The sequence below is a fragment of the Sinohyriopsis cumingii genome, chromosome 18 (genome assembly GCF_028554795.1).
Source record: "Sinohyriopsis cumingii isolate HCF-2022 chromosome 18, ASM2855479v2, whole genome shotgun sequence".
Taxonomy (NCBI): Eukaryota; Metazoa; Mollusca; class Bivalvia; order Unionida; family Unionidae; genus Sinohyriopsis; species Sinohyriopsis cumingii.
In genome coordinates this window covers 21,863,854-21,878,194 of record NC_142978.1, presented here as the reverse complement: position 1 = coordinate 21,878,194, position 14,341 = coordinate 21,863,854, and the positions used below count along the sequence as shown (strand labels likewise).

The window sequence follows — 14,341 nt, the reverse complement described above, 5'->3', positions numbered from 1 at the left end:
ACATACAAAATCAAACGTGCATAATAAATTGATGTTGGAAACATTGAATGAAAAAGCGTAAACATTTCTTTAATGTTATTTTATTTGGTAGATAATTTCTTACTACTTTTCAAAGATCGAGATAAAAAAAGAGTAAAATAATTGAGGAATGTTCCAGAACTGCTATTTTTCACACAGTTTAGAGCTGCGCATTGAACCATCTTGTTTCTACTTGACACTTCGCTGCACAAATTGAATACAACTCTTATACATTAATTGTCTCAAATGACGTCACATCCTTTGTGTATGGAAGGGAGGTAACAAATTCTGGGCTGGTTCTTTCCGTTTGATCTCGGAATACAGGACAATATTTTGTATGAAATGTTTGTGCAAATACAATAGATGCAAAGAAAAAATAGTCGGGATAGATTATATACACAAACTACTAAATATCCTTCTGTTTACAATAAAATTGTGCAGGTTGGGGTTTTTGTCCCCTTTAACATTTCAAAGGCCTAGGTCAGCTTAGAATTGCACCATTTTTCAACAGATTTGCAAGAGTTATGGTCCGTGTTTGATTTGGAAGTTTGTCCTTCAACTTTATCATAAAGGTGGGGACATTTGAATGCTGCATCTGTGAAAATCCTTGTTTAGTTTTTGCATTTTCCTTTTATGTAAAAGTACCTGTAATGATGTTGTAAGGCCAGCAGGTCATTGTTTTTCATTAAATCCCATCCAGTAACAAAAACAGTTTGAAACAAATCAGTTTGCATGATTTTACATGCCTGTTATGTGTCTCACTTAGTGCATACAATTCTTTTCAATAAAAAAAATTATGAAGCTGAAAAAAGGTTATGCATGTCATTAATGGACCAGAACTATTGAATGAAGTATTGATTAAAGTCTGTTTTAGGTGTATTGATAGAACCAAGTCGGTTCATTTATAGTGTTTATTACATACTGTAAATAATTGCTTATAAGTGGAGTCAAACTGCAGACAAAGATCCAGATCAACTGTATCATAATGCACCTGCAGATATCATGGTTTATATTGTTTGTTCTACTGATTACTCCTAGCAAACTGCACAGACCCAGATCTGCTGGTGCATTATGTGGCAGTAGATCTGGGTATGTGCAGAGTTGAACTCATTTTATGAGTATATTCAGTACCCATTCAATCTGTCTTGGTTGATCTTGTGTTCGAAAAGGATGCTGAGTTTTTGTTTTTCTGTACTATACACCATGATTGGAAATAATTAGGTGTTTCTCTGATGTCTCTGTATCATTATTCTCAGATGCATCATATTTGAACCTCCATAAATTCAACTGTTTCTTACTTCATTCATACTGTGTAGATATAGGTATTTGAAAGACTAAAAAGTGGTTTTGTAATAATGATTATACTGCATGTTAATTTTATTTTGAGTCTGGAGAAAGAACCTGTTGGATATAGCATATGAAACATCTTGGCCTGAGTGCTTCTGCTCTGCACTATATCAACTTGTTCTTTCTGCAGACACTTAAACAAACATGTATGTTGTTCTGTGTAAGCACAATTGTTATATACCCAGATCTCACAGTAATATAATGTGTCAGGAGATAAGGGGCTTGGCTTTTTGTTGTTGTTAATGGATCTCACAATCCAGTGTAATTGGCATTTAGAGTACTATGGACTTTCCTGCATAACTTAAGATCTCAGCCCCCTCTGTGCCAATTCCAAATATCTGTTGTAGTTTAAATATATTAGTTGCTTAGACAAGAAAACCAGCTAAGATAAATAGTAATTACTTTAGTGTCTTTGCTGCACTGCATTATTTTCACAAAACATTGCTTAAAGCAAAAATTGAAGCAAAAACAAAGCTTGAATCAAGCATGTTTTGATGGCGGCATCTGATGTGAAACTAGTTTCTGAGTGTGAATTTTCTATGAGCATGGTTTCACCAAAATAAAGTAGCACATGAAAGACACTGAATTAATAGCTGTTTATTTCAGCTAGTTTTCTTGATGCGTGAGTGACTTTGATTGATTAGCTGTTGTGACAGGCTGTCACATAAAATCACCCCTTAAAAATGTTAGAGGTATCCCAAAGGCTTGTAACATACATTTTTTCAAGTTCTACATTTTAAGATGGAAATTCCATCTTCTGAATGTTCCCACAGGGTGATCTTCCAAATCTTGCAAATCCGTTGATTTTTTTGTGTGTGGGTGTGTGTGAATTAAAGTGGTTGGAAAGCATTTAGTAGGGGGAAAAAATATCAGTGCTTAGGTGTACTAAATTTTAAACTTATTATTTACTGTTGAGCAAGCAAACAAAAGTTTTCATGCAGTAACTCAATGCCCCTAAGATGTGTTCTGCTGAAGCATGAAGTTCATACTCACTCCATATTTTAGTGCCCTCTATGGAAAACCAGCTGACTCAGACCATATATTCCAATACTATTCAATTAATATATTTGCCTTTGAAAGTTTTGCAATTATTTTTTAGCATATTTTCTAATTTGACAACTCTCTATCATGTAAATGGAATCATGGATTTTTTTCATTTAAATAAAAACAAGTTTCTCCATGATGCATAAATAAGAATATATATTCATATGACTTTTTTCAACATTTTTTCTGAAATATATGTATTTGCTCATATAGCTTTTCTCTTTTTAACAATTCAGAGAAATATGTCTGTACATTGTGTATGCTTAATTATGCTATTTTGTATCTCTTAATAACATTTCATTTATGATAAATCTTCTTTTGTGTTTTCAGAAAGGATCCATACAAGATCGAATTGATATTTTAAAGAAGAAATCAGATAAGATGAGTGAACACCAACTGTGGAAAATTTTCCAGGGAATTTGTCATGGAGTCAGAGTTATGCACTCCTATAACCCACCATATGCACACAGGTACATATAATACTTTTGTTTCACACAGGTACATAGCACACTTTTGTTTCACACAAGTACATAGCACACTTTTGTTTCACACAGGTACATAGCACGCATTTGTTTCACACAGGTACACGCTTTTTTTTCCAACAAATATATTGTCACGGAATTGTGTATGATTTATATCAATATGTATATGTGATCAAAAATGTACTTGGGTTTCGTTGCTGCGTACAGCGTCACCCGAGGGTGGTATATTTTTTCGGCTCTAGTTATTTAGAAATACTGAGCGCAACACAATTCAGTGGCATGCTACATGTGCAAATTGCCTGCAGTGAAAACCTAAGTATCTAGCTGCGCATATCTGTCACAGCTTGTATACATATAGAGCAAATTCTCTATAAACAAATTACATTACAATGAGTCTTGTCAGGAAGCTTACCTCTTTACGGGAGCAAATCTCCAGCTGTAGAGCTGCCTTATATATGGTTTGGTGATGTGGAGTCACAGAACTCTGTGTGGTTTCTTGTGACGTGTACGCTGTATCTGGTGACATTGGTTCGGAAGAGAGTACTGGTGTTCTCAATGCGAGGGACCAGGGCTTCGCAACCATCAGGTCTGTGTTGAATGTGAGGGCTCTCGAGGAATCCTTTAACAGACTGAGAGGGGCGGACCATGCATGGGCACTTCTTTGACCATTGACTAGAGCGAGTGGAACCGGAGATGCATCTTGGATTTCAAATATATATATATATATATATATATATATTATATGTTCCATGTCATTGTTATTTCCACTATTGCTGTCTGAGCAAAATTACATGATTTCCCATTTTAATATCATTATATAATCGATAGATTCATAATTTCATGCATTCCCATTTCAATATCATTATATGAGCGATAGATTCATAATTTCATGCATTCCCATTTCAGCATCGTTATATGAGTGATAGATTCATAAATTTATACATAACCCTATATCCCTTGGTGCTTAATAAGACCTTGTTTATATTGGGGTGTAGATCATACACTTTTATTTGTTGATCGGTGGTAGGACGAAATTCACGTTTGTTTAAAATTCCATTCGTTAAATTCATGTTTGAGTTTTCTCGTTGAGTTACTTGTTGTTGATAGTTCCATGTTAGGAACTTTATAATTTTCCTTATCTTTTTGTTTATAATGGTGTCAAATTTGTTAATATTTAGTTTGCTTTTATAAATAAACATCTTATTAACGCAATTGCTTTGGGTGTCTTCCCTAATCCAGTCCCAACCCGGCTTCATCCTGTGACATACATACCATGCTTTTGTTTCACACGGGTACATAGCACGCTTTTGTTTCACACAGGTACATAGCATGCTTTTGTTTCACACAGGTACATAGCATGCTTTTGTTTCACATAGGTACATGCTCTTGTTTCACACAGGTATATAGCACACTTTTGTTTCATACATGTACATAGCATGCTTTTGTTTTACACAGGTGCATAGCCTGCTTTTGTTTAACACAAGAACATGACATGTTTTTGTTCTACATGGGTACATGGCACGCTTTTTTTTCTCCATAGGTACATATTACGCATTTGTTTCACACAAGTACATCACATGCTATTGTTTTACACAGGTAAATAACATGCTTTTGTTCTACATGGGTACATAGCATGCTTTTGTTTCACATGGGTACATCAGCATGCTTTTGTTTCACACAGGTACATAGCATGCTTTTGTTCAACATGGATGCATCATCATGTTTTTGTTTCACACAGGTACATCAGCATGCTTGTTTTGCATGGGAACATCAGCATGCTCTTGTTTTACACAGGTACATTGCATACTTTTGTTTCACATGGGTACATCAGCATGCTTTTGTTTCACATGGGTACATCAGCATGCTCGTGTTTTACACAGGTACATTGCATACTTATGTTTCACATGGGTACATCAGCATGATTTTGTTTCACTCAGGTATGCTTCATGCTTTTGTTTTACACAGTTACCATAGCATGCTTCTATTTCACACAGGTACATCAGCATGCTTCTATTTCACACAGGTACATCATCATGCTTCTATTTCACACAGGTACATCAAATAGCTTTTGTTTCACACAGGTACATCAGCATGCTTTTGTTTCACATGAGTACATCAACATGCTCTTGTTTCACACAGTTACAAGAGCATACTTGTTTCACACAGGTACATCAGCATGCATTTGTTTCACACAGTTACAATAGCATGCTTGTTTCACACAATTACATCAGCATGCATTTGTTTCACACAGTTACAATAGCATGCTTGTTTCACATGAGTACATCAGCATTCGTTTGTTTTACACAATATCATCAGAATGCTTTTGTTTCACATAGTTACAATTGCATGCTTGTTTCACATGAGTACATCAGCATGCATTTGTTTCACACAGGTACAGTTGCATGGTTTTGTTTCACACAGTTACAATTGCATGCTTTTGTTTCACACAGTTACATCAGCATGCATTTGTTTCACACAGGTAGATCAGAATGCTTTTGTTTCACACAGGTACATCAGCAAACGTTTGTTTCTCCTTCAGATATATTTCTTAGTCATGTTACATTAAAAATATTAGCTTGCTACCTTGTGAATCGAGCCCTATTAAAAGACAAATATTGTATTTTTCTAACTCATGTAGACAAAGGACAATAACTCTTGCCTTATCTTGCCATCACCAGGTGCTGCTAGTTTTTAGCATCACTGCTGTACTGATAACATCATACATTCTACCTATGACAATCCAAGTCATGTTAGTGTTCAAATTGGACCATCCAAATTTCATTTTGCATTTATTTGGAACAATCATTCTTCTGCAGGTTGTGTACATTATGTTTACAGTTTATGCCAAATTTGAATGACTTTGTCACCTATAGGACACATGGTACTAATGATATGTAAAAATGGGAACCAGCCTGGAAATGGGTGAACATCAAATAGAGTATATATGGGTTTGGCTGACCAGGATTAGTTAATAATGTAGGCTATGTTTTAGGAAAAAGAATCTTTTGAGAGCTTTTCCTAGTTGCAAGTGAAAAAAATAGAGACATTGTTTTATTGATGGAATTTTAGTCCTTTAACAGCCTTGAGTTTGGAATACATATTACAAAAGTTAGCACCTGTCTCTCTGGTGTGGAATTGAAAGCACATGTTTCAAACACATGCAGGTCCAGAAAATACTGCAGCTCATATCCTTTCCTCAACACAGAAGCTGACATCCAGGTTTCATCTATACTGATAAATATAGGTTTGATCATGGGCACTCAAAGATTTTAAGTGAAATTTTAATATCATGGTGTTTGTATAGGTTTACTATGGAAACTAAATTAGTACTGTGAGTCCTATAGACAGCCACACAGTGACTCCACACATGCAAATGCAATTAACTTTACTATAAATGCAATCATATGGTTCTTTTTGTGGGTAACAAGCAAAATTAATACCTTTTGTAAACCAAAGAGTGACTTTCAGTGGGATATTAAACATGTATTTTGATATATCAACTGTTGCTAAGAAGGTGGGAGGCAGAACAGTGTGTAGATTTGACTTTGTTAGGTGGAGTGTTTTGCACTTTGGTTTATATTGAAGCAATACATGTATAAAATTTATACAATTTACAGTTTATAGAGTAATTATAGTAAGCAATATATTTCTTAGTTGTGTTTTGAAACATAATGCTTGAGATATGATCACTTAGGTCTCTTCCACCATGCTTAATGGCGATGACCTCTCATGACTTTTCATGCCACTAATTTCTTTCAGTGAATGTTTTGAAAGTTCATATTTTGCATATTTGTGGTCTTGTGTCTACCTTAATTTAGTTTTAAATTATATGTCTGGGAGGAATGTTAGGTAATTTTTGTCATTTGAATATCTTTTTCTGTAATAATACATGTACATATAGATGGTCACCTTGACCTTTTACTCATTAATTACATAATATGACCAGGATGGTAATACATTTTAGCATTAATTTGAAGAGTGATAAATGGTGATATTGAAAAAGATGATTCTTATTAGACAGTTTTATTATAATATTATTTTTAATGATTTTCTTAAATAAAGATCAAATATTTAAACGTTGCCTGAAATGCACCATTGGTCTTTAGGTGAACATGAACTTGCAATATAATTTAATATTCACTAATGTAATCTTTGACAAGCAGAACTATGCACATTGCTTACTTATGTATTGAACTACTATTCCTAGGGCTGTCAAGAAAATCAAGGGTGAATATAGGACACACGGTACTAATGATATTGGAAAATGGGAACCAGCCTAGAAATGGGTGAACATAAAATAGAGTATATATGGGTTTGGCTGACCAGGATTGGTTAATAATATAAGTTATGTTTGGAGATAAAGAATGTTTTGAGAGTTTGTCTTAGTTGTAAGTGAAAAAAACAATAGAGACATTGTTTTATTGATGGAATTTTAGTCCTTTAACAGCCTTGAGTTTGGAACACTCATTACTAAAATTAGCACCTGACTCTTTGGTGCAGTATTCAAACCACATGTTTCAAACACATGCAGGTCCAGAAAATGCTGTGGCTAAAATCCTTTCCTCAACACAGAAGCTGACATCCAGGTTTCATCTGTACTGATAAATATAGGTTTGATCATGAGCACTCAAACATTGTAAGTTATTGAATTTTTAATATCATGGTGCTTGTATAGGTTTACTATGGTAACTGAATTAGTAACGCAAGTCCTTTATGGACTTCGTCTTTTTAAGACCAGGTTACACTACGCTATCATTGACCTTGTGTTGCTGTCTATTTTCACTTACTCCCTCAGTAATGAAGATGGTTGTAAGTGAGTTAACATTAAGCTGCATTGTTAATTTATGCTTTGTTTTTCTCTTCTTGTGTCACTGGGAATGACATTCAAATGCATACAATGCAAAAAGTTCAAAGCAAAGGAAGACAACCATGTCTCTTGTATTGTATGTACTAAATATACATTGTCAGTGCCATGCAGCATATATATTACATGGTCAGAGGAAGTTGGGCTATAGTAGTCCAGAAGGCAGCTAAAGGGAAGGAAAGACAGAATAAGTCGAGGAAAGATAGCATTGATGATCACAGTATACATTCCAAGTCAACCTCCATTGCGAGTCTTGTGAGGAATGCTGGACCAACCTCCATTTGTCATTTGCTACCATCAGCCACAGTAACATCAGCAGCTGGGGAGGAGGGTCATGTAGAAAAGGGTACAACCATCTGCCTTCAGACAGATGCATTATCTTGTCCAGGAGACAATGATTCAATTATTAACATCAGGCCAACGATCGCATCTATTATCCTCGCTTACTTCTGCGCCTTTTTCCAACTCACTGGGGGAGTGGCCCCTCCCATTTTATTCAGCCCAGTGGGTGTAAGTCCCCAGTATGTTGGAGCATGGCCTTCGGGCCTGAAGGCAAGACATTTGGTTTGTACTGGATCCATTGTAACCGATGCATAATACAACCACTTCATCACTGGCCATCTAGCTGTCACAGGCTGTCCAGCCATTCCATCATGGGGATCTTTTTGTTGAATAGGTCCAGCTAACTAGGATTTTCAGGAATATAGTGACAGCTCTGCCCATCTAGCCATACCATTGGTGACATACCCTTACTATGAAAGAGATTTCTGTGAGAACGCTGTCCATCCTGCCAGGCCTTTGGAGCAGCCAGTACCAGTGATTGCCCGACTGTCTTGTATACTGCTAGGCTGACCATATGCCAGGCAAACCAGCTGTCAGTTTGGCAGTGCCAGACCTTTTATGCTCATAGCATATCTACAGGGACGAGCTAGTGACATTTTCAGAGGGGACAGAATTGAGTCATCACACAGTGAGTGTGAGAAAGCTCCTTCAAACCAGCCATACTCAGATCTGACCATGGAAGGGGCTGGATGTAGCTTTAAGGCCACAGTTGAGTAAACCTGAGCATAGCTCAGAGACATCCTGCCATAGTTGAGTAAACCTGAGCATAGCTCAGAGACATCCTGCCATAGTTGAGTAAACCTGAGCATAGCTCAGTGATATCCTGCAGAAACATATGATAAGTTTTATTCTGCTCCAAGGCAAAAACAATCTTCTTTCACTGTCAGATCATCTGTGCTTTATATTGAACTGGGAAGAGGGTTATTTCTGTATTTCATTGGGAAAAGCACTTAGATTTCATTTCCTTTGGATGATGTAACCAATAAAATTTTAAAAGTGCTGTTAAACCAAGAAAAACAAAACAGTGATTTTGAAAGAGCTGTTGCCTCAAATTGTTGGATACACCCACATTTGTGTCTACAAAATTCCACTATTTGTTGAACCCTGCTCAGAAAAATTGTAGAAAATGGCCATTTGTGAAGTTTACATCGCTAAGAGTTCTAGTTATTTCTTCCACCACCACACCATTACCAGCACTACCACCACCACACCATTACCAGCACTACCACCACCACACCATTGCCAGCACTACCACCACCACACCATTGCCAGCACTACCACCACCACACCATTGCCAGCACTACCACCACCACACCATTACCAGCACTACCACTGCTACTTACACATTTAGTGACAACACTTGTAGGTCCATATAATCAGAGCTTGTGTCCTATCTCCTTCCAAGTTTGTAAGCACATATTTTGACCTTCATTTTTTCCATGCAGGGACCTGAAGCCAGCCAATGTAATGCTGGCTGACGATGATACACCAGTTCTGATGGATTTGGGGTCTGCAGCCAAAGCCAGGGTCCATATCCAGAGTTGGGCAGATGCTCATCGCTTGCAGGTATGAACAAGTATTTATTGAAACAAAGTAGCTGCAAATAGCAACATGGATGGCTTGAAAACCATCATAGGTCACTTGGACTTAATTTTCACTGATGACTGTATTGTTTGGCATGAAGCATTTGCATACCATGTCATGTTACTCTGCAAGCATTTGCATACCAAGTCATGTTACTCTGCAAGCATTTGCATACCACGTCATGTTACTATGCAAGCATTTGCATACCAAGTCATGTTACTCTGCAGGCATTTGCATACCAAGTCATGTTACTCTGCAAGCATTTGCATACCAAGTCATGTTACTCTGCAAGCAATAGTTTGAAAATGACCTAAATGCAGTCTGTAACCACATTGTTGCAGCCATATGGATGGATAGACAGATGGATTCCTGGACAGACATCATCAGTCTATAAACTGGAATTGCTCTTTATTTCAGCCCAAATGGCAAGCATACTAAATGGGTTATAGTAGATCCTTCTATCTTTCATTATTCACATAAAATTGGTATGTTATTGCATAATGTTCAAAGGGGCCCCAGGTGGCTGAGTGTCTAAAAGTGCTAGCTTTTACTGATCATTGATATCTCACCTCTGTCTACTTGGCTTTGAGTCTTGAGCTTTGCCAGTATGGCAATGTGTGAAAAATACCAGTAGCTTCCCATGGGTTTGAGGTTCTTACCGGGGTTTTCCTGGGTTCTTCCTTACCGGTTATACTGGCTGCCATGTATAGCCTATGTTCCACTGAGAAATGATGTTAAACAACAAAAACAATAATGTATAGGTTTCCAATGGCAACTAACAGATTGAAATTATTATATAATTTCATAAATTTCATTTGAAATGAACACAAACGAAAGATTCTTTGTTCATGAGGGAAAAATACTGATATTATTTGACAAAATAGATTCTCAGTCATTATACCTTTGCCATGAATGACATCATTGGTGATGTCATTGCACAGTTATTTATTTCTGATTTTGTATGCTACAATGCTTTATATGCCCCAGAAAAACAAAACTGCCCAAGGCCAGCAGCCCTGTTGGTAATGTAGTTTGTCTAGTGTTGATAAATCTTTGCACCAACCAAAGTCAGAAGTTAGTAATTGTTTTATTAGCTCATCAAAACTTATGATGCGGCCTTTTATCTGTCTGGCATCCATTGAAAATTTAAATGTTCAGCTTTTTCTCAAAAACCTGCCAGACAAGTTTTAACAAACTTGGCATAGATAGAGCATTCTGTCATAGAGACCTTCCATGTTTTTACAAATGAGGCTGATCCACCAGCACTAAAAATAGACAAACCTTTAAATGATTTCTCCAGAGCTCAGAGTATGGTAAAATTTGTTTCAGTCCACCATCAAATATGGCTGCCATATGAAAAAAGAAAAACCGGCCATCAGCCATCAACAGTATCTGTTTTAAGCTTCTCAGAAACCCCAGACCAGTTTCATCCAGACTTGGCATTATGTAATAAAGGTTTTTCAGATTTGTACAAATGATGCTAATCTGCCATCAAATATAACCACCACTACTAAAAATAGAAAGACCTGGAAATTACTTCTCTAATTCCACTGAACAGATTTTTATCAGATATGGCATAAGACCTTTCAGTTTTGTACATACGAAGCCCATCTGCCATCATACAAAGCCCATCTGCCATCATACGAAGCCCATCTGCCATCATATGAAGCCCATCTGCCATCATACGAAGCCCATCTGCCATCATATAAAGCCCATCTGCCATCATACGAAGCACATCTGCCATCATACGAAGCACATCTGCCATCAGACATGATAGCCATTACTAAACATATAAAACCTATATATATCTTTTTCTCCAAAGAGACTGAATAGAATCTGACAAAACATGCTTGAAAGCATCTTGGCTTGTAGAACTTTAAAATGTTATACAAATAATGCTGATTCACTTTGGCTGGCGTTACTGAAGATAGAGAAAACATTAAATAACCTTTCTCGGTAACTGCAGAATTTGACCAGTTTAACTGAAATCGTTTTTGTATTAGTTGCTGTCAAATGTTTACAAATGATTTTATGTCATCATTATATGTGGCACTGTTACTAAAATGCCGAATCTTTTAAAGAAATTCTCAAAAACCACTTAAGAAAATGTGACTAAATATTACAGAAAGCATTCTGGCATGAAATGCTTCAAAGAGTTTATAAATGATACTAATCAGCCAAAAAATATGGGTGCTGTTACCAAAATTGGATAATATTTTTAAACAAGTACTGAACAGAATTTGATCAGATTTGTCAGTGTTCAGCTTGAATTTCTTTTGGTTTGATACAAATGATGCTTTTCTGCCATCAGATTCGGCTGCTGTTACAAAAAGTAGTGAAATATTTAGTACCATTTTTGTAGTTCTTTGGCATGACTTGGCCCGAGAATCGAACCCACGACTTCCCGCATCTGAGGCGGAAACTCTATAAAAACAGTGCAAAACAAATGCTGGAAAAAATATGCTTATTAATATTAGAGAAAAGCACTAACACTAGTTTTAATAATCAAAATACAACAAAAGGAGAATACAGAAATGATCTAGACAAATTTGTCTTTTTTTCTGATAATTTTGGTTCTGTAACTCATTCGTAAAAAAACTAAAACATAAGATGAAAAGTGATGTGTTCAAACAAACATACTGAAAGAAAGCTGGATAGTCTCAAATGACATGCTGCCACTAATTAGCATTACTCTGGCATTATTGCATCCTATGAATATAAAACAATGAATAATTGACGTCAGGTGAGCATTTAGAATCGTATTGCACGCTCTTGTAAAGTTGATATAACATTTAAGGGCATCATCCACCATTTTAACAATCAATGGAAAACTGAATTGGAAGTTATTTAATAAGAGGCGTTATAATGTGTGATACATGTAGAATAAATAACATAGTTATACTAACCATAATAATATGGGTATACTGACCATCATAATATGGGTATACTAACCATACACTCGTCAAAGTAAAAAAAAAATTGTCATGCCAAAACTTTGCATTTGTCTGATAGTGATGCGATTTTTTATCATTATTTCATCAGACAATGTCCCATTACAAAAATTAAACAAATGTAATAACATATTGAATATAAAGTTGAACATATTTTAAAGCTAATGACAGTTTGTCAGTTCAGATATTTACAACATCGACAACTTGAGCCTATTTATAGTGGACAAAAGACTACACTTTGCGTGTTCATTTTGCGACTGTATACTGTCTAAATCATACAACAAGCATTAATATGATAAAAATCTGTTAAAAAAATTCATCTTAGCATGTTCTTCTGGCATACCAATGTGTACGAAATTAATTATAAGTTTAGTTTTGGAACAAATGTTTTACAAATTCAATGCTTGTTGCAGTTGGTTTAAAAACATTACCTATATATAAATTTCGTAGGAAAATAAAGCTGGGAATATGCCGATTTTGATGATATATCATGAATTTATTAAATTGCCAAAACTTTGGTCAAATCTGCGTAAAGTTTGAGGGATTATTTTTTTATGTAGGAATAACATAGAAACCTGCTACAGGCACGGACTGAATTGTTTACCTCTCCTCTGAATGGATTGAAATTTCACGAATATTCATGAAGTTTTAATGACCCACATTTTGTAACAAAGAAGAGAGGTGTTGTGTGATCGTGGCATGATCAGCGCTTATTTCCAATGATGCATGAAATCGGTTACTTTCGGTGATAATAAAGTAGTTTTTCCATTAATATAGCATCAAATATAAAAAGAAAACATGCCCATTACAGATAATTTTATTAGCTTTTACAATATATAAAATGTGTTGCAATCATATGACATGTATTGATGCGGCAATTAAAATTCTACACTTGGTCAACAGTTTCATCAGTTTTACAGGTAAACTGTCATTTTGTAACAAAGAAGAGAGGTGTCGTTTGACTGCACATGATCAGCGCTTATATCCAATGATGCGTGAAATCGGTTACTTTCAGTGATAATAAAGTAGTTTTTCCAATAATATAGCATCAAATATTAAAAGAAAACAAGCCCAATATAGATTTTATATATATATATATATATATATATATATATATATATATATATATATATATATATATATATATATATATATATATATATATATATAAAGGGCAATAACTCTTGCCCATTACCTCCCATTGCCACCAATGGGTGGCACAAGTTTAAGTCTTTGCTTGTGAACTGACAAGATATTCACTTCTCCCAAAACCAAGTGGAGATTTGTTCTATTTTAATTCTATCCATTGAGAATTTTGTTATTGACAGATGTTTTAGGATGATTCTATAGGTGGTTTACATTATTTTCAGAATTGTGTTCATAATTATGTGACTTCTTTCACCTATGCAGATTTTCTGACTTGATGGCTCTCCATATCCACACTGTAATAGAACATATTTTAATTCATACTGATGCACACTATTTATTCATCACTCCTAGTATAGTGGGTGTCTCTCACATTAACAGTTAACTATAAGATTTGTTTAACTTTGGCTTTATTTAATACACTATTCAGCACAAGTTCTAATGAGCTTTATACCAATGTATTTGAAAGAAAAATGATAACAAACTAAAACAATTTTGGAATCATAATTCTGAAGATTTTTATGCTAGACGAATATATGGATTTCCTTTTTTCTCTCCCTCTC

The 14,341-nt window shown here is 35.5% G+C and overlaps 1 protein-coding gene across 3 annotated transcripts in view; it reads left to right on the top strand.

Annotated features, from left to right (window-relative positions):
• The window catches only part of LOC149776203 (serine/threonine-protein kinase 16-like), a 42,831-nt gene that overhangs the window by 13,258 nt on the left and 15,232 nt on the right, over nucleotides 1-14,341 (top strand). For all 3 annotated transcript variants that reach the window (XM_089942535.1, XM_089942536.1, XM_089942537.1), the window contains exons 4-5: nucleotides 2,740-2,879; nucleotides 9,543-9,663. In XM_089942535.1, the coding sequence (XP_089798661.1) occupies nucleotides 2,740-2,879; nucleotides 9,543-9,663 (261 nt within the window). The remainder of the gene's footprint in view (nucleotides 1-2,739; nucleotides 2,880-9,542; nucleotides 9,664-14,341) is intronic.